The sequence below is a fragment of the Oratosquilla oratoria genome, chromosome 11 (assembly GCF_046742065.1).
Source record: "Oratosquilla oratoria isolate Oo_2021 chromosome 11, ASM4674206v1, whole genome shotgun sequence".
NCBI classification, from domain to species: Eukaryota; Metazoa; Arthropoda; class Malacostraca; order Stomatopoda; family Squillidae; genus Oratosquilla; species Oratosquilla oratoria.
Window position 1 is genome coordinate 1,938,271 of NC_134787.1, and position 21,500 is coordinate 1,959,770.

The 21,500-nt window shown below is 38.3% G+C and overlaps 3 protein-coding genes across 6 annotated transcripts in view; 1 reads left to right on the plus strand and 2 right to left on the minus strand.

The window, feature by feature from the left end:
• The window catches only part of LOC143029546 (transcription initiation factor TFIID subunit 5-like), a 76,955-nt gene extending 70,792 nt beyond the window's left edge, over positions 1-6,163 (minus strand). Inside the window, exon 1 of the mRNA XM_076192206.1 lies at positions 5,761-6,163. Within this exon, the coding sequence (XP_076048321.1) occupies positions 5,761-6,132 (372 nt within the window). The 5' untranslated portion in view covers positions 6,133-6,163. The remainder of the gene's footprint in view (positions 1-5,760) is intronic.
• Positions 6,164-12,735: 6,572 nt separating this feature from the next.
• On the minus strand, positions 12,736-15,590 carry LOC143029548 (uncharacterized). The gene is made up of 3 exons (XM_076192210.1): positions 15,546-15,590; positions 14,536-14,652; positions 12,736-14,364 (listed from the first exon to the last, which is right to left on the minus strand). The coding sequence occupies exon 3, from the start codon at positions 14,342-14,344 to the stop codon at positions 12,764-12,766; it is 1,581 nt and encodes a 526-aa protein (XP_076048325.1). The 5' UTR covers positions 14,345-14,364; positions 14,536-14,652; positions 15,546-15,590; the 3' UTR covers positions 12,736-12,763.
• LOC143029549 (protein-lysine N-methyltransferase EEF2KMT-like) overlaps positions 14,443-21,500 on the plus strand; it is a 32,781-nt gene continuing 25,723 nt past the window's right edge. Inside the window, exons 1-2 of one of the 4 annotated variants that reach the window (XM_076192214.1) lie at positions 14,644-15,222; positions 15,412-15,610. In XM_076192214.1, coding sequence (XP_076048329.1) covers positions 15,578-15,610 — 33 coding nt within the window. In that variant the 5' untranslated portion in view covers positions 14,644-15,222; positions 15,412-15,577. Of the gene's footprint in view, positions 14,572-14,643; positions 15,223-15,411; positions 15,611-21,500 lie in introns of those variants that run through there. The other 3 variants (XM_076192213.1, XM_076192212.1, XM_076192211.1) reach the window with 3 other exon arrangements.

A 21,500-nucleotide genomic window follows, 5' to 3' on the forward strand; every position in this document is an offset into this window, starting at 1 on the left:
AAAAAAAAAAAAAAAAAATCAGGACAATATAAAATCAGTAAAAAGGAAGTAAAGAAAGTTAGCTCTGAAAAGATCCTAAGAGTAATTATCACCAAAGACGTGTCACCAGACAAGCATATAAACAAAATAGTACATATTCATTATGCATACTTTCTAAAGAAAATATTTCTTAATCCTTACAAATACATTTATTTCACATACTTTGACTTAGGAGACCCACACTAGATTATAAATAATTACCGGTATGTGACTGTATTGGTATTGACAGTTTTATTATCAATATCAGTTTCAAGAACATAACCCCTGTCCACAATGAATGAGTACTGTATTGGTATAAATAAAATATTTGTGCAATATTTGGTATCTGTAAGTTTTAAACCATTTGGCTGCATCAATAATAACATAATCAAGATGTAATACACTAACAACAACTTAAGAGCTCAACATGAGCTTTGAGATGCCATGAACTGCCTTATAGTTTAAGTAATTGGTCATTTCAGCATATCCAAGGTATATCAGAAATCTTGATTAATATCTCTATATTGATGTGGCTACAAACTTTTATACTTGTAGATATAATAAAATATGGTACAATATTAACTTAAAAAAGTGATCATGATGGAAATTAACCATGGTAATAGAACTGCTTCATAGCTCAAGTTGTTTTGGTAAGATTAAAATGTAATCATATAAGACTATTTAGCCCTAGCCCTACTTCTATTACTTAACATTCAAGATAGATCCATCCTTACACTTCTGTTAGTTTGTCCTCCACTACTATCAAAAACACACATGGTGTCTCAAACCTCGTGTCAAGCTCTGAGTTGTTAATAGTGTATCACATCTTGACCATCTCAATATTGATAGAGTCAAATGCTGCACCTTACTTACAGATGCAATAAAATATAGCAACAATAAATGATTTATGCCAATACTAACTAATAATAATATCATTGGAGCTGATAGTCCTTGTTGGTAGTTGTCGGTAATTAGTACGACCCACCACATCAGTTTCCCACCCAAAAATCCCATTTTCCCAGTATGTCTCCAATATAATAGGGGAGGAGGGGAGTTAAACCATTGATATATGGTAGAAACAAATATCAGTATCATTGCAATAATTTGAAACCTATAAGGCAACACAAGTTTCAAGTTAATTACGTTCCATTCCAGTATCAAGGAAATATTTTTCTCTCCTTTTTTGCAATTGAAAAGATGGTCAATTTATAGTTTCACCCAACCATAGAATTTGATATGTGGCTTATGTGTTTCTGGTGAGAAATGTTGTGATATGAACAATGGTGTACATCATTTCCATCGCAAATGCGTACTTTTCAGGTAATTAATTGAAATTATGCACTTATGCCTACGTCTCCCCAACGATCTGGGGGGACCTGTGGGAAATCAGGGTTTTTGGGTGGGGAGCACTAATAAATCGAGTAATGCCCGTTGCAAAACAGCTATAAAATGAACAAGAACACATAAAGAAGATATAAAAAACATTAATTTCACCTTTGAGGTCCGGAGCGTGGTCGGCTATAGCGAGTGGAAACCATGTTTGTTCACCAAGTTACCAACGATTCGAAATATTTATTGCTAGATCAGCTACATTTAGCGAAGGCCACTCCACCTGCGCAGGAGTTGCTAACCATAAACTAACGTAACCTAACCTATCCTAACATAACCTAATGTAACCTAACCTAACCTAACGTAACCTAACCTAGCATAACCTAACCTAGCGTAACCTAACCTAGCGTAACCTAACCTAGCGTAACCTAACCTAGCGTAACCTAACCTAGCATAACCTAACCTAGCGTAACCTAACCTAGCATAACTTAACCTAGCATAACTTAACCTAGCATAACCTAACGTAACCTAACCTAGCGTAACCTAACCGCACAGTTAGGTTACGTTAGTTTACGGCTAACAACTCCTGCGTGTGTGGAGTGGCCTTTGCTAAATGTATAGTGAAAAAGGTCAATTTATAGTTTCACCGAACCATAGAATTTGATATGTGGCTTGTGTTTCTGGTGAGAAATGTTGTGATATGAATGATGGTGGACATCATTTCCGTCGCAAATGCGTACTTTTGAAGTAATTAAGTATTGAAGTTATGCACTTATGCCTACATCCCCTGAACGATTTGGGAGGACGTGTGGGAAATCGGGGTTTTTGGGTGGGGATGAATAATAAATGGAGTAATGCGCGTTGCCAAACAGGTGTAAAATGAAGAAGACTAAAGAAACCCATAAAAAACAAAAATATCCTATATCAGCAGGTACCGCGCATGGCGCTATGTTTGTTTACTAACGATTGTAAGTATTTGTGAGTAGAAGCGCTAGATTTAGGGCAGCCGCTCGCGCAAGACTTGGTAACCGTGAACTAAACTAAACTAACCTAACGGAGGTAATGTTAGTTTATGGTTAGGAAGTCTTGTGCAGCTGGAGTGGACTTCGCTAATTGTAACAGATTTAGCGAGACATTTTTCGAATCTTTGGTAAAAACACAAAGATGGCTACCGCTGGACTCCGGCCCTAAAATGTTATTATTTATTTTCTTTTTTATATCTTTTAAGTGTTTTTGTTCATTTTATACCTGTTTTGGAATGCACATTACTCCATTAATTAGTCTTCCCCACCCAAAAACCCCAATTTCCCACACGTCCCCCCAGATCATTCGGGAGATGTAGGCATAAGTGCATAAATTTAATACTTAATTACTTCAAAAGTACACATTTGCAATGGAAATTATGTACACCATCGTTCATATCACAACATTTCTCACCAGAAACACATACATTACATATCAAATTCTATGGTTGGGTGAAACTATAAATTGTCCACGAAAAATATTTCAAATCGTTGGTAACTTGGTAAACAAACATGGCTTCCGCTCATGTTAGCCAACCACACTCCAGACCTCAAAGGTGAAATTTATGTTTTTTTTATATCTTTTTTTTCTTTGTTCTTATTCATTTTATAGCTGTTTTGCAATGCGCATTACTCGATTTATTAGTGCTCCTCACCCGAAAACCCCGATTTCCTACAGGTCCCCCCAAGATCGTTGGGGAGATGTAGGCACAAGTGCATAACTTCATTAATTACTTGAAAAGTACGCATTTGTGATGGAAATGATGTACACCATCGTTCATATCACAACTTTTCTTACCAGAAACACATAAGCCACATATCAAAATCGTTGGCTGGGTGAAACTATAAATTGTCTGAAAAGATTTTCTTTTTCTGAATGGTTATGTTTGGTTAAGTCGGTTTACGTTAGTTTACATGGTAAATCTTTAGTTTCGACCATGGGAGGAATATAGCATTAGAAAATTAAATATTAATTTTGTATATTAAAATGTATCAACGTATTATGCAATTTTGTGTGCGGAAATGAAAATAAAAATACCTTGCTACAAGCTAAATATGCTAATGAACGAAGTCGGTAGCATAAGATCGGGACACCATATTTGTTATGGTAGATGCCGATGTCGAAGAAATGAAAGGATGATAGATTCGTCTAAGATAAACTAAACTAACCTAACTGGTAAATCTTTAGTTTCGACCATGGGAGGAATATAGCAATAGAAAATTAAATATAAATTTGTATACTCCGCAAGCTGAGAGAGTGGTTGAAAAGCCCGCCAACGTCTCTCACAATGACGACAACGAGGACGAGCCAGATGACATCTAATTTGCAGGTAATGATTTATTAAACACAGGTTAGGTTATTTTAGTTTAGTTTACCTTAGATGAATTTATCATCCTTTCATTTCTTCGACGTCAGCATCTACCATAACAAACATGGCGTACCATTCGTCATACACGATTTCGTTACTTAAGAAATCTGTTTTAGCACCTTTTTTGTTTTCCATTTCCGCACACAAAATTGCGTATTACGTTGATACATTTTAATTTATGAAATTGATATTTAATTTTCTATTGCTATATTCCTCCCATGGTTGAAACTAAAGATTTACTGTTTACATTAGCCTAGGAACTTTTGGACATACCGTATATTTCCATGTATAAGACGACCTTTGTATAAGACGAGGTACAAAATTAGAGCAAATTTTTATTAATTTATCTCATATCGGTAGTATAATACGACTGCTAAATTACAAAAGCATCAGTGTATCAAACCTACCGTACAAAGACAATTGTTTTGATTACGTGTATCCGCTGGTTTTTTTTCTCTTTTTCTCTTTTCTTTCTCATTACTTAACTGTATCCTTATACCAGATAAATTACTTACTGTATCCTTATAAATTCAAAATAAATGAAATAACAAAGCAAATCATGTATCATGATTTTCTGAGAACACACGTCAACTAACAAAAACGATTTGTTTACGTTCCTGGTTCGACATTTAATTAAAGATAACGTTAGGTATCAATGGAACGAGTGGATGACGAATGGAGAGAAGTCATTTACAAAAGGTGGAGCTATGCGTAGTGCATCACTTGATGTTCTCTGCGAGTTTGTTATTAAAGCTTGGGAAAGTGTTAAGGTCGAAAGTATCGTAAAACCTTTTAAAAAAAAAAATTGGAATCTCTAATGCCATGGATGGCACTGAAGATGATTTATTGTATGAAAGTGATGACAAAGCCGAAGTTGACTCACCGGAACCGGACTGGAATCCCTACGATGAAGGCATATTTGAGGAATCTTGTGATATGTTCGAACAACTTTTCGAAACAGAGTGATGATTATGACAAGTTTGAAGGGTTTTATATAAATAAATAAATAAAGTTTTATCATGTTTTAAGTTTTAAATATAATGTAATTTTATTGAAAATAAAGGTTTTAGAAATACGTTTGATGTGTAATATATATTGATGATGATTAGAAATTAAGTTTTATAATTTTATAATCTTTAAATTTTCTATGTTTTAAATGCAACTACTGTAATATATATTTTTTATAAATAAACGTTTTATGTACTGTAATCCAAAATTGTTATTTTCAGTCTTGAAAATTACTGAAAAGTTAGCGAAAGAAAAAGGTTGCGGTCTCACTAAACGTAGACCAAAGCCGACCAAGCCCAAACAATAACGGCTTTTGCTCAAATGCATATAATTATGTATTAAAATTAGCATATGGTTGCATTATATGACCTATTTTCTTTAAAATGTGTGATTTTCGTATAATTTGACCAAGAGAAGTTACGCTTTTATCCTCTGCAAAATTACCCAAGTCGCCCAACGCCGACCAAACACATACAATGACGGCTTTTGCTCAAATGCATAATTTTATATAAAAATTAGTATTTGGTTGCATTATCGACATTTCATGAGACCGTTAAAAGTACCATAATTTCATTAATATAGAATTATTCCTCGAATTTATTAACAATTGCAATTTACTATAAATATATGCCAATAATATATATGGTAAATATGAATTAATTACCTTTATTACCAGTTCTTATCATAAGGTGAATCATTTCCGGTGTATCTGTGGTTATCGGCAGGCTAGCCTACCAAGTCATCTCACGTAGAATTCAAGGTCTGATTTTTATAATGGTAGTATAAGACAACCCCCAATTTTAAGGGGGTGAATTTTTGGATTTTAGGGTCGTCTTATACGTGGAAATATACGGTAATTTTCATTTTATAAATCTGTGCTTGTGTGATTCTGGAATTTCAGCATTAAATATCAGTGTTTGTGGGTTTCTGGAATCTTATCCAGGTTAATTTACTTTCAACCTATGTGTACCTTTCTACACTGCATTATTTTTAATATGGACAGAAGCACTTACTTTCAAATTGTTTTTTTTTAGAAACTGCAGTACTGCTACTAATGAATTCCTATCCACTATTCCTGGAGGAATTTCATCGTCTTGTGGAGGTTCTGCCTTTACAGCCACAGAAGATTCAATCACTGAGGGTAGAACTGCTGGTGCTTGAACTGGAGCCACATTAGAATCTGTAGTTGTTACCACCGAAGTAACATCACTATGTAGTAAAGCTGTATGAGGTGCTGGAGCTGGACTCATCACTGCCGTTTCTGTTAACAATGACTGCTGTGTTGCATATTGTTGTCCTCCCAATTCCATCCCTGCCACCCCATTTATTATGGTTGGGTTGACAGGGGTTAAACTAGCGTACGTGGGTCCATTTGATTCTGCCATGTTTACAACAACAACAAACAACAGCGAAAGAGTAGTCGATGAAAATGTCAAATGCCCGAAATAAAACTTTATTTCATTTACTATCCTTGTTTATATGACAATGTATTTTATGTAAAAATATGTTATTTAAAACAGATATATAATAATCTTTAATTGTGTCGTCTATACAAAATTTACATGACAAAAATAATGAATATAGATACATTTCCACAGGTGATGGGATAAAAAATTAACTGGTCTCATACCAGCCACTAAAATATCTGCAAAAGAAATAAGCGATTTTTACGTATTTTGTCAACAATAATAAACAGTATTACATCTATTTGTTGAAGCATCAAAGCATGTATGCATAGTGTGCACATAAATGGTTGTAGTATTGTTTATCTTATATCCCAAAATGAGTAGAAGTGGCAAATATTGTTGGCCAGAACTCGTCAACGTATATACTATATGGTTGTGTGGCTGCCATGAAGACACCTATTTATAATAATATATTCTGATATTGGAATGGGTGAAACAACAATAACAGTAAAAATATGATATTATGAATCTATTACATTTAAATCAATATATATTACACCATGTAACACAAAATTTATCCATGAATTAAAACTATTATAAATATTTTCAAATTCCCTATGGCATAAGTAAAAATGAGCAGTCACTTAGTTCAGACATCGGTTCTGATTTCATGAGATCGATTTATTATTTTTTTTACCACTTTTGATGATTAATTCCAGGGTTTTTCACATCATCTGCTTTGAAATAAAAATATTCTTAAGTATAATTTTAATTGATGTTAACACAATTACATACATATACCAAACGCTCCCCCCCCCCTATACGGGAGGTAGCCAAAAAGAAAAAGGCATGGAAACCACTCCCACCCATTCCATTTCCTATATATTCCCCTCCCCTCCACCCTCTCTCTTATCTTGGCACCTCCAGGATGACGGGTCATCCCTGCATCCTGTCCACTGCCCTGGGTCAGAAACAGTGTCGCAAGACACAGCACATCCACAGCAAGGCCGCTTCATAAATTCGGCGAACCCCCCCCCTTCCGTCCCCCCATGCAGAAAAGGAGAAGACGGGGAGAAATCCTTTCGGGCGGCGTCAAATTTTTTTTCTCATACATACTTCCTCACCCCCCATCCACTCCCCCTCATGCATCACAGCATCATTTATACAAAACCCCTCTCCATTCACCCCTATCTTCTGTCCTCTCCCGTCCTTCCTCCACAGACATTCCTCTTTTGTAATGCCCCTTTCACCCCATCCATCCAAACCTAGGACGCCCCCTCACATTCACTCCTTCTACTTCTGCCTTCCACACTTCTTTTACTAATATTTCTTCAATAATTCTTTCCATGTGCCCAAACTATCCTAATACTCATTCATCAACACTATCTCCAGGCCCCGTCTTTGGAAATGAGAATAAAATAGAAACGAGTAAGGTATAATTATGTATTATATGTCAATACACAGACAAGGCACTTCTAAACACTTCCTGCGGATTTTGTCTAGTTCCCGTATCAGCAGCTCTGCATTCTTCTAGTCCATAAGATGGTTTTCCTTGTTTCTATGTGTCACACATGCATTGGTGGGGACATCATGCCTGACGTCGTAACGGTGTTCACGTATTCGTGTATTCAGGTCGCGTGACGTTTCTCCGATGTAAACTTTATCACATCCTGAACACGGAAGACGATAAACACCGGCTTTGGTGCCCGGTGTCCGGTTGTTGTGTATTTCCGTCTTCGTGATGTCTTTTATCGTTCTGCTTGTCTGGCACACTATTTCCAAGTTGGTGGTTCTTAAAAGACGTGTCATGTTGGTGGCAACGTCGCCGGTTGGCAACACGAGACGTCTTGTTGTGCTGTCCTGCTGCCTACGGCTTTCCCGAATCTTAGCGGCCTGCTGTCTGCAATTATCTAAAAGAAATTCTGGAAATTTTAGTGTTAAAAAGGTCTCTTTAATAAACCTGCACTCTTCTTCTAAGTATTTTGCCCTACATATCCTAAATGCCCTAAGGAAAAAGCCTATTACTACTCCTCTTTTGGTCCTTATATCATGGTGGGAGTAGAAATGAATTAAATAATTTTTGTTGGTGGGCTTTCTATACACTTTGAATTCAAGTTGGTTACCGTACTTAAAGATGTGTGTGTCCAGGAAAGGAAGAGAATCGTGGATTTCTTCCTCTAGGGAAAACTGAATGGTGGGCTCCACTTCGTTTAAGGCCGTCTGCAAGCGCTGAAGATTGAAACGCCTGGGTGTGACGAGTAAGATATCGTCCACATATCGCAGCCAGGTCACATGCTCGGGAACGATGTTGGCAAAGGGTCCTGTTTCTAGAAATTCCATGAATTTTTTTTCCAGGACTGCACTTAATGGAGAGCCCATGGCCATGCCAAATTTCTGGTGGAAGAAACTGTCCTGGAATTTGAAATAATTAAATTCAACACAAAGTTTGATCAAATCGACAAAATGGTTGGGGGGCAGGGGGAAGTCGATTTTCTCCTTCTCGATTCTATCCCTAAGGAGCTGTATTACCTTATCCGAGGGGACACATGTGAAGAGACTTTTCACGTCCAGGCTGGCCAACTTCTTGTTTCTGGCGGAGATATCTCGGATTCTGTCTAGTAGGTCCCCTGAGTGTCTGAGATGAGCTCCACTGATGGTTCCCAGGAGGGGGGACAGATATCTGACCAACATACCTGCTAATCTGTGGGGGGCACTCTCTATCCCTGATGTAGGTCTCATTGGAATATAATTGTTGTGTGTTTTGGGCAGACCATACATCGTAGCTGTGCGTGGGAGATTTGGCAATAAGTGAAGGAGCTTTTTACCTGCATCTGAACTTTTGAGAATTTTTCTTACCTTGTATGCGAAGTTCTTCGTCTCGTAGTGGTGATGGACAGTTCAGACTACGAGAGGAAGATGAAATATCTGCTCAGTGATGATAATGCATATCGTGAAGTCTCCCAGGCAATGAATTCTTTCTTCCAAAGGCGTGTAGGTAGTAAATGGACCTGGAGGAAAAAAAAAAAAAAAAGACTTCACATTAAGAGATTAGAACAAGAGCGTTTGCAATGTTACTGTCATAGATAAAGTAGATATAGGTAGTGACCATAGATGGTAGGTTGCACAGCCAAATTCAATTTCAAAGCTGAGAGGAATAAACTACTTTTGAAAAGGAAAATAAGCTTTGCGAAGATTAAGGATAAAAAAGAAGGAATTCTAGTTAGAAATTTAAAACAGATTCGAAGACTGTCGAGACGTTAGAGAATAGAATGCATCTGCTCCATCCTAGAATTTCCCTACACCACTCTCTCCAAAGATTCGAAGCTCTTAATTAAAAAATAACGAGAACACAGTCGAAAGTATAAATTTGAATTTAGTGAATATCATTAAGGAATCGGCAGAGAAAGAATATCAAAGAAAACAAATACTCCAAAGCTACAAACGACATAATTAAAAGGAGAAAGACTATATAGATTAAAAGCAGGAGAGACGAAATGGAGTAGAACTAAACAAGCTTATCAACAAAGGGCAGACTTCCATGACACGCTCGAAACACCTGGGGGGGGGGGGGCGTTACATAGGCTGGAGGACATCACGATGAAATGCCACAAGTTCTGCCTGAACAAGAGGCCCGTCTTCTTCTTGTCTACTTCCTCCATCCCTACCAGGTGGTAACCTGACTTGAGATCCAGCGTGGAGAGCCACTGCACTGCCAGCACGTATAACATGTCGTCGATCTTTGGTAAGGAACAGGAGTCCTTCAAAGTCACTGCATTTAGGTCCAGGTAGTCGACGCAAAAACGCTTGGAAACACCCCTCTCGTAACCAGGACCACCGGCGACGACCAGGGCCTCTCAGACTTCTCCATCAAATCCAAAGCGACCATATCTTGCTCATCTCTTTTCGCTATTGGAACTCCTCGGAGGATGCTTGATCAGCGGCCTGTCTTTGGTGTTGACGGTGTGACGCACCAACGGCGTACGGGTGACATCCGTCTCCACTGCTGAACATGTCCGAGAATTGAGACAGAAGGCGACGTATCGAACTCAGTCAGGCGTGTGGAACTCCTGCTCAGGTAGAGCCTTCCCGGTTGTCCGTCATTCGCAACACTTGTCAGCTGTGGCTGCTCTCCGAAGCTTCCGTGGACTTCTGTTGTCTAGCCCTTTCCTGGCAGCATGCACTGAGCTCTACCTTAGGTCTGGGGGTCTGTTAGCTGTGGATTAACTACCTGCTAGGTGTTGTCCGGGAGGATTAAGGGCGCATCTTCAGCATCAGACTCCTGAAGTCGATGACCGCCTCACACTCAATCCACCAGGTAATCCAGGCCCAGATGGTATGGCTCCTCTGTACTGGCTACGTACACCGGCATCTTTTCCTTCACGCTGCCCCTTGAGTGGCATGCAGTGCCCAGTAATACCGCAGAGTGTTCGGTGCCTGGAAGCACCCGCGTGGTCACCAGGGTATTAAAAAATGAGACAATGGTATATGCTAGTTACAATTTATTTAGAGGCCAAGTCATGTTTCAAGTCAATAAAGTTCTGACTATACTCGTTGCATTGAGAAATGGCCGTTAGGGCGGAGCACTGGGAGTCCCCCTGTGTTGCCACATATAATTATTTTATAATTTCATTTTAGGATTTTATTTTATATTTTTATAATGTTGCCACATATAATTATATTATAATTTTTGTCACACACCACTGAGGTAAAAATCAAAGCACTGTTTTCTATACAAAGGTTTCGTTTCCTCTAGTTATAGACATGGCATATGAGCAAGAGAGAGCGACGTGCCGCTACATCTATTCTCTGCCACCCCCCCCCCCCCCTCACACTGCATTCAGTGTGAGCCGTGCGGGCCGTGTTATCTGTGGAGATGTGGCAACACCGGGAAATCTCCTAACCCCGCCTTAACGGTCACTTCTCGTTGCGCTGACTATAGGACAAATACTACTACTAGAAGCAATGACAATATATATATATATATATATATATTTATATATATATATATATATATATATATATATATATATATATAACACATTTTGGTCAAATAAACCTTCAACAATAGTCTAAACTGGTCCTCCCTGTCCACGAACACACACACATATATATAATATATATATATATACACACACATATTCTCTATTCCGTTGGATCTTGAACCTCCGGTAGATTCTGGTCCGCCAACGGTAATCCTCACCATGTTCTTCGGTCCTGTGCTGATTCCACCTAGGTTGTTTAATTATACTATTCCTCCTTTGTCCAACACCGCGTCCAGACTGCCCATCCATTTCATTCAATGTCTACCTTTGGATCTTCTTCCAGGCTTCTACCCACCATAACTCGTTTTGGAATTTTATGGTCATACGAGCCACATGCCCAGCCCATCTCAACTTTATTCTATTTGTAACTCATGTTATTTTCTCTTGCTTACTTCTCTCAGCTCATATATATATATATATATATATATATATATATATACATATTTATATATATATATATACATATATATATATATATATATATATATATATGTGTGTGTGTGTGTGTGTGTGTGTGTGTGTGTGTGTATTTGCAAAAACCACTTGGAGAATAAAATAATTGAATACCGAACGTTTTCGTACATCATCAGGCTTAGTGATTTGTTTTGCATATACATACATACACATATATATGTATATACATATTATATATACAATACATGTGTAAATATAACTAAATAAACCATTACATTGACTTAATCAGATGAAACAAATACATAAAAAATATCTATGCCACAATAAATATCAGATATATAACCAAAGTTTCTGTAAACGATACAAATAATAACTCTGCTTTACATCCAGAACATATAAAAATGTAGGACAAGATTTGAGTAATTTTTTCATTTTGTGTACAATGAATCAGCTCCTTGTAATTCATTGTAAAACAACAAGGGGTTCTCCTTCCTTGGGACTTTCCATTTATCCATGTTCTCAGTTCCGGACGAAAGTCGATTTGTTTATCTTAGGGCCAACATGGTTTATTTAAGTTCCACTGTTCTCCCATATCTTTCAATCTCACATATGGGCCTCAAATTTTATACTCACCGCCTGAAACGCGGAAACCTGTACGCTACGAATTTAGGATTTCACCTAATTCATAACACTAACGTAACGTTCAATTTTAACTATTTCTAAAAGTAATAATGTTTCATTTTAATTCACTCTTCACTTTCCCTAGTCTGTATACGAAAAAAGGTAACAACTTATCTTTTTCACAGTGTTATTCAACAATAAGAAAAGGAGAAACCATCGTCACAAGGAGGGAGTGAGGCGGAGAGAGAGAACACATCTTTACCTCTAGAGAGGTGGTTCGTTCCAATATGTTTTCCACATTATAGCATGCGCTATTTTTTGTTATTATCTGGCAGTGTTTTCAGTTAACTAAGCGGTGTTTTCTTTTAAGATTTAATAAACTTTTCCGATAGAACTATAAAAATTACACAATTCACAAACGCACACACGAAATATAGAATTCCTCACACTTCTTGAATTTTTATATTTTCTCAAATTCCTCCATGAAACATTACCAAGTTGTTTATTATTCTGGTTGCTTTTATAAATTTTCTTTATGTATTAACTAATTTTCCTGCACAACTTTTGTCATTATCCCAGACTGAAACACAAGAAAGCAAGGGCGTCACTACAGGTTGTCCTGATGTTGCTGGCTCAAATGATATTTTTTGCTCCTTCACACTTTCATATATGCTACCATGTTTGGTACTCAAATGTTTAATTAGATTTGATGTATTCTGTGAGTGCTGGTAAACTGCACCGCAGATTAGGCATTTTGCCTTACTAGGTGAATTATAAACCCTTTCAAAATATTCCCATATCATACTACTACTGCGAGGACACTTTGTTTGCCCTGGTGTTGCTGGTTCAAACGAGACATTTTGCTCTCTCGCACTCTCATATGAACTACTACTGTGTTTGGTATTCAAATGCTTAATGAGGTTTGATGTGTTCTGCGAGTGTTGGTAAACTGTACCGCAAATTAGGCATTTTGCCTTACCTGGTGAATTAGCAACCTTTTCAAAGTGTTCCCATATGCCACTGCTGCGAGGATGCTTTGGTTGTTCTGATGTTGCTATTTCAATTGGGAGTTTTGGCTCCACACTCGCAAGTAAACTACCATGTTTGGTACTCAAATGCTTAATCAGATTTGATGTGTTTTGTGAGTGTTGGTAAACTGTACCGCAAATTATGCATTTTGCCTTACCTGGTGAACTAAGAACTCTGTCAAAGTATTCCCATACCATGCTACTACTTCGAGGACTCGTTGTTTGATCGGTAGTTGTTGGTTTAAGCGAGATATTTTGATCTTTCGCACTCTCATATAAACCTTTGTGTTTGGTATTCAAATGCTTAATCAGATTTGATGTGTTTTGTGAGTGTTGGTAGACTACACCGCAAATTAGGCATTTTGCTTTACCGGGTGAATTAGAAACTTTTTCAAAGTGTTCCCATATCATGCTAATGCTGCGAGGACTCTTTGTTTGACCGGAAATTGTTGGTTTAAAAGAGAGATTTTGCTCCGCACTCTCATGTGAACTACCGTGTTGAGTACTCAAATGCTTAATCAGATTTGTTGTGTTCCGTGAGTGCTGGTAAACTACACCGCAAATTAAACATTTTGCTTTACCTGGTGAATTGGCAACTTTTTCAAAATGTTCCCATATCAAACTACTGCTCGGATCCATTGTTTGTCCTGATGCTGCCGGTTTAATTGAGATATTTTGCTCCGCACTCCCATGTGAACCAACGTGTTTAGTACACAAATGCTTAATTAAATTTGATGTGTTCTGTGAATGTTGGTAAACCGCACCGCAAATTAGGCATTTTGCTTTATCTGGTGAATCAGCAACTTTTTCAAAGTGTTTCCATATCACGCTACTGCTGCGAGGACGCTTTGATTGTTCTGATGATGCTGGTTCAAATGAGATAGCTTGCTCCTTCGCACTCTCATACGAACTACCATGTTCGGCACTCAAATGGTTAATCAGGTCTGATGAGTTCTGAGAGTAGTGGTATACTGCACCGCAAATTAGGCATTTTGCTTTACCTGGTGAATCAGCAACCTTTTCAAAATTTTCCCATATCACGCTACTGCTACGGGGACGCTTGGATTCTATTCTGTCCTCATTCATGCTGCTGTGATTTCGTCAGTCTGAAATAATGGAATAAAATGCATTACCAAGTTGTAGGCACACACTATTTAGCTTTATCTGCCCTAACAGGAGCCATGTTCTCAGTCTTCTCTACTGCCTGCTGTCCAAGATTCGTGCTATATTCATCATTTGGCAAATAATTCAGAAAAACATTAGCAGAAATGTCATACCTGGATTTGTATTTTGTATGGAGCCTTCGAGTGTCAGTGAGTGAGGCACCAAGGTCCTTATCCAGTCATGTTGTCACAACCTGCACTACATGCCTACAGGCGAAGTGCGCATGGACTCTGTGGCATTAAAGAAAACGTTCAAACATAGACTTGTGTTATCTTTTACACTATATAACTGTTTACTATAGGAATCTGTTGTAATCGTTAAAGTATGCTATTTTTGAAAAATAATCGATTACAATTTTTTCAAAGTAATCGAATTTATCGATTACAAATAATCGATTACGTTCACACGACTGGCTTCTTAGCAATAAAAAATGTAAACATTTCCTTATTATTTTTCAGCTTGCGTCTAGGAAGCTGGTTTATCCCACACACGATTACTGTAACCAAAATCACGTGCATTGCTGAAATTGTGCACTTTTTCTTGCATGAGCAGTTTCTGCACTCTACTGTTGACATGAGTCAATATATGGAAATTATGAAAAGTACCCTGATACCCTGGAAGGGGTCGTGGAATATGGTGGAAATAAAATGTTATCTACCTTTAGATTTGCCTCGCTTTCGTTATTTTCACCTAACCTAAACAATTTGAATTCCACACATGACATAGATGATAAGACCATGGATCCCAGTTATACATCACAATATTTAAGGATGTATCCAGTGAAAGATTTCGAGTGGGAGGTTGGTAAATGATTAGTTGTGATACTTTGTTTTTTAGTTATCTGAGTTTATTTTCCTCTCTTAGATAATGAAAGCATGCTTCTTTGGTGGGCATTGTTTTCTCATGTTTACTTACATTATTACTGTCCTTATTTGACACTGAAGTATGTTATTTACAATTTCAAGATATTTGAATTTGACATTTTACAGATCAATGACTGGTCCAAGTTAATTCAGACAAGGACTACCTTTACAAGTTCGATGGCACATGCTCAAACCCATTCCAAAATACAGTTCAAACAGTCCAACACACCACCATTGTGTACTATAATTAGGGTACTGACTGTGAATCAGCTGCAAACCAATACATGTTGCAATGCACCTCTGCCTACAATCTGGAAAGTGTGTGGTGGGTGATTTGGGGATGTGCTGCTTTCCCACATGTACAGAAGTCCAAGAAATGTATGATTAAATTTAAGAAAACCTAACAAATATTTGGTATCCAAGAATATAAAATATTTCTTTAAAATCAGCAAGTATTTGTAAACAGTTGTCATTGTTATGATGCATTTCTTGAGTTTCAAAACTAAGCAATTATTTATTATAACAAAATACTTTTTCAAAGACTTCCCTCATATAAAGGAGGCAGCCAACCATGGCATGCACCCACTCCCATCCATCTCCCAATTGTTTCCCTTTGATCTTAGCTAGATAATACTTTCAGTTACACACTCCAACAACCTAACCTAATGACCCTACCTAATTAACAATTCATCCTAAATCTGTATCTTACCAAACTTATCCTGAACCTAACCTAGCTCTGACCAGACCCATGCCAAACCTAACTTTAACTCTGACCAGACCTATCCTAAACCTAACCTAGCTCTGACCAGATCTATCTCAAACGTAACCTAACTATTACCAAATACATCCTAAACCTAACCTAACTATTACCAAATGCATCCTAAACCTAACCTGTCTCTGACCAGACCTATCCTAAAGCTAACTTAGCTTTCAATAGACCTAACTTAAACCTGAACCAAATCTAATGTAGACCTTATTTAACGCAACTTACTATGAGCATATCACTACTTTAATAATTTCACAATTGCTGTGTAGTTTTCTGAAGCCTTAGGACAGGTTATGCAAGGCAAGCCATGGCAAGACTTGGCTATGCCAAGCTAGGGAATGCAAGGAAAGGCAAGAAAAAATAAAACAAGGATTTGCCAGGCTAAGCTTGGCTACATCTGCTTGATCATCAATACACATACAACACAGCACCCTACAGTTCACATAGTAGTATTCTTTGTCTTTGTTTTCATCAACCCCAGAGGCTACACCCCTGAACTTCATCTACTCAGCTCACTAACAAACCATATACTAGTAAGTGACCAGAATGTGCATCATCCAGTCTGACTTAGCATGCAAACAGCAGGCCAGAGAGGATAATTAATGCTAGAACAATTCCCTAACTCAAACAAATTAAACTCTATCAATCACTCCATTAGGTAACTCCTTCAAAATAACCAACAAACAATATTCCTATACATAACATTGTGCCTTCCATCTTTACAAACACAAATGACATTGGGAATCCTATATGACCTCCCTTCAGACCAGCACTCAATAATGGTTACTACAGAACTAGAAGGAATAAATACAACAAATGCACACAAGAGTATTTATAAACTACAAACAAACAAATTGGCCAGAGTACACAGTGGATATAGAGAAATATGTAGTGATTTTTTATATAAAACAGTTCCCATCTATATATAGAGTTGTTGAAGAGATAACAGCAATTTGTAAAACAACCAAAAGATACATTCAAAAAGGATAACAGAAAAAATTCAATCCTAACTATACTCAAGAGATAGCCACCCTAAAATAAAATGAGAAATAAAAAGCAGCCAAGATAAACTGAACAAGAAAAAGAACAATACAACAATTAGATGTTATCACAAATCTAATGAATAAGAAGAAGTAGAATTGGGGAAAAACAGATATAATAAAGAAAAAAATATATATGTATATATATATATATTTATATATATTTATATTCAGAACCTTTCTTTAGGCTTTATTCAACCAAAAAACCTTAGTACAGTCTGAAAACAATATAAGAAAATATACTCATTTTATCTAGGTTAACAAGTACAATTAGTTTTATACAACCCAGATCTCCACATTCTCCCCTCCCATGAAGAATCAATGCTCTATATAGTGAAGAGGCTTGTGCCGTTTCCACATAGATCAATGCAGTTGTTCAGAATCAGTATGTGTAGGAGTGGAGGGTTCATCCCTACATTGGAGACTAGCTGGAGCACCAGATACCCAGGCCAGAAGAGCATCAACTTTCATATCTCCTTCCTTGATGAATATACTCTGATCACCTACAGTGTCCCTGTCTAGGGTATTGGCTGCATATTATTGTGGCAGCTGACACTTTAGGGTCTATATGAGGCGCCCCTACAGACCAGAGTCACACATCATTTTGTCTGTGATAGAGAAAATCTCTGTTCATAGAGAAATGATGATACTTTATTATACTGCAAATGTCCCTCCGTTATGCTGTCCCCCTAACCCTTGTTACTGTCCTGTACCATTTCTCTGAATATTAATTTCCTTTCTTTGCCTAACCCTATGGTGGGGGAAAAGAATACTGCCACCAAGTATTCCCACTTGAGTCATATGAGGCAACAAAAAAACAGGACGGGGAGAAGATTAGGCATCCTTCTCCCTATAGCCCCAAAAGGGACATAACTAAAAAAAGTAAAGGCATAAGAGGGTTTAGGAGTTTTCCAACCAGTACCCTAAGGTTTGGGTCTTTTAATGTGCATGGATGTGGTATAGATGAGAGTAAAAGGAAAGAGACAGGCAGTGTATTTGTGAGAAGATGGATATATTGACATTGAGTGAAATTAAGTTGAAAGGGAGGGGCCAGTGTGAGTTTGGGAGTGTGGTTGTGAGGTTCCTCAGGAGTGAAGAGAGGACGAGGGAGAGAAGGGGCAGCTATACTAGTAAGTGAAGAGAGAGGTAAGTGTGTGGTGGAGTGGAAGGAGGTTTCTTCAAGGTTAATGTGGATGAAGGTGAAACTGGGAAGGGAGATGGTGGGTTTCTGTAACTGCATATGGGCCTAATAGAAGAGTGTTGAGGAAACAAAGGCTTTTTGGATGGATTTAAATGAATGCATAGAGGTATTAGGGAGAAATGTCAATGTAGTTGTATTGGGAGACCTTAATGCTAGGGTAGGAAATGAACCAATAGACGGAGTGGTTGAGAAGTGTGGAGTTACAGGAAAAAATCATAGTGGAGAGTTGATGGTGAAGATGGGTCTAGAGAGTTGATGATAGGAAATACAGTGTTTAGGAAGAAAGTCAATCATAAGTACACATGGGAGAGAGTGGTGGATGGAAGGGTGGTAGAGTGTTAATGGACTATATAGTGGTAACCAGGAGTATAGTAGGAAGAGTTAAGGATGTACATGTTCTAAGGGAAGAGGGTGGTGGAATATCAGATAATTTTCTGGTGGAAGGTAGGTTGAGAGTGGAGGATAGATGGATAAAGAGGAAAAGGACAGAAGGCAGGGAGGTGCTTAGAGTGAACTGCTTAAATGAGAAAGAAAAGGGGTAAAAGAAGAAGCTGAGAGAGTGGGAGGGAGTGAAGGATTGGAGTGGAGGACTGAGGATGGTTCAAGGAGGGAGTCTCAAAGTGTGCAAAGATGGTGTGTGGAACAAGGAGGATGGGAGGAAATAGAAGGAAGGGTAGTGATTGGTGGGGTGAGGAAACAAGGTTGTAGAGGAGAAGAAGCAATCTTTCACAGATTGATTACAAAATAGGACAAAGGAATCATATGAGAGGTACAAAGAAAAGAGAAGTAAAACATAAGATTAAGGAGGCAAAGAGGAGAGCAAATGTGAAATGGGGTAAGAGTATGACAGAAAATTATGAAAATAATAAAAGAAAAATTGGAAAGAAATTAAGAGAGGAAGAGGAGTCAAATCAAGTAGAGAAGAGGTAAAAGGTGCAGATGGAGAGATGATAATGGAAGAGAAGGCAATAAGAGGAAGATGGGTAGAGTATTTTAGGGAGTTGCTAAATGTGAAGGATAGGGAGAGAAACATAGGTGCAATGGGAAGCACTAATGAAATGACAGTAATGAGTGAGGAAAATGAAGGAGAAATAAGGAAAAATGAAGTGAAGGCAGTTAAGATGATGAGAACAGGTAAGGCACCTGGTCTGGATGGATGTCATACAGAATGTCTAAAAAAAGGAGGTACAGTGATGATGGACTGGCTGGTGAGGTTATTTAATATTTGTTTAAGAGAGGGTAGAGTGCCGGAGGACTGGAGGAGTGCCTGTATACAATAATTCCACTTTACAAAGGAAAAGGGGAAAAGTGTGAGTGTAGTAGTTTCAGAGGGATCAGTTTGTTAAGTGTAGTTGGGAAGGGTTATGGGAGGGTTTTGATTGAGAAGATTAGGAGAGGAACAGAGGGAGTAATTGGTGAGAAACAGTGTGGGTTTAGGACAGGTAGGGGTTGCATGTATCAGATTTTTGTGGTAAGGCAGATATGTGAGAAAGTTATAGGAAAAGGTAAGGATATTTTTTTGGGCTTTTATGGATCTGGAAAAGGCTTATGACAGGATAGACAGGAAGTCACTGTGGGAGGTATTGCAGATATATGGGATAGGGGGAAAGCTGTTAAGAGCAGTCGAGTTTTTACGAGAGTAGTGGAGTATGTGTTAGGATTAGAAATTGAGAGAGTAAGTGGTTTGATGTAAAGGTGGGACTTTGTCAGGGATGTATTATGTCACCCTGGCTGTTCAATTTATACATGGATGGAGTGGTGCAAGAGGTAAATGCAAGGGTTGTGGGTCATGGATTGGAGATGACCAAAGAAAATGGAGAAAAGTAGGAGATAAACCAGTTGTTTTGCTGATGACACTGTGCTTGTAGCAGGATCAGAGGAGGGATTGAGGAAGTTAGTGACAGAGTTTGGGAAGATGTGCAAAAGAAGTTGAAAATAAATGTGGGTAAAAGTAAGGTAATGAGATGTACAAGGGGAGAAAGTGGCAGTAAACTGGAAATGAGTATTAAGGGAGAGAAATTGGAGGAAGTGGATAGTTTTAGATACTTGGGTGTGAATGTGGCAGGAAAGGGAGTGGGGGTGGAGGTAGAATGTAGATTGAGAGAAACAAGTAAATGCCTTGGTGGATTAAAAAGTGTAATGAGAAATAGAGATTTGGGAATGGACGCTAAGAGGAGATTGTATGAAGGAGTGATTGTGCTGACAGCACTGGATTGTGCAGAAACATAGAACATAAGAGAGGAGTTTGAATGTGAGATGAGGTGCCGGAGAAATATGATAGGAGTTATTATGCTGGATAGAATGAGAAATGAGGAGGTGAGGAGGAAAACAGGGTTGAAAGGGAGTTGGGAGATAAGGTTGATGAAAGAGCATTAGGATGGTTTTGACACATGGAAAGAATGAGTGAAGAAAAACTAGTAAAAGATGTGTGGAAGGCAGAGAAGGAAGGAGTGACCAAGGAAGGAAGGAGTGACCAAGGATGAGATGGATGGATGGGGTAAAATGGGTATTGGGAAAGAGGGTAATGTCTGTTGAGGAAGGACGGGAAAGGACAGAAGATAGGGGTGAATGGAGAAAGGTTGTGTATGGATGATGCTGTGATGCGTGAGGGGGAGTGAATGGGGGATGGGGGCTGAGGGAGTATGTGTGAGGAATAAATTGGTGCAGCCTGAAGGGATTTCTCCCTGTCTTCTCCTTTTCTGCATGAGGGGACGGAAAGGGGTGGTGTTGCCGATTTGATGAAGTGGCATTGCTGTGGATATGCTGTGTCTTGCAATACTGCTTCTGACCTAGAGCACTGGGCAAGATGAATGGATGACCCATTATCTAGGAGGTGCCAAGATAGGAGGGAGGGAAGGGGGTGGAAGGTAGTGGAGTATGTTGGGGATGGAATGGGTGGGAGTGGTTTTTATGCCTTTGTTTTTTGGCTACCCTTCTTGTAGAGGGGGGGGGGGAGAGCCTTATATGTATGTATGTATGTACCTACAGTATTGGAAGTATTCATCTCAGATGAATCGGCAGTAGGCTCTGGAAGAACCTTCACCGAACCTGTGTCTGTATAAGGACTTTTCAGCAGAATGAGCAGTTTCAGATATTACAGCAGCACAGCTCCCATCATCGGTGCAAACAGGCTCAGGTGTTGTAGCAGCACTTACACCAGAGACAGTAAAATGAGAATAAGACTCCAAGGTCTTCTGAGTAACATCAA

Bases quoted from the DNA above. Each gene is read 5' to 3' on its own strand.
- LOC143029548 (XM_076192210.1), bottom strand. From the start codon at position 14,344: ATGAATGAGGACAGAATAGAATCCAAGCGTCCCCGTAGCAGTAGCGTG.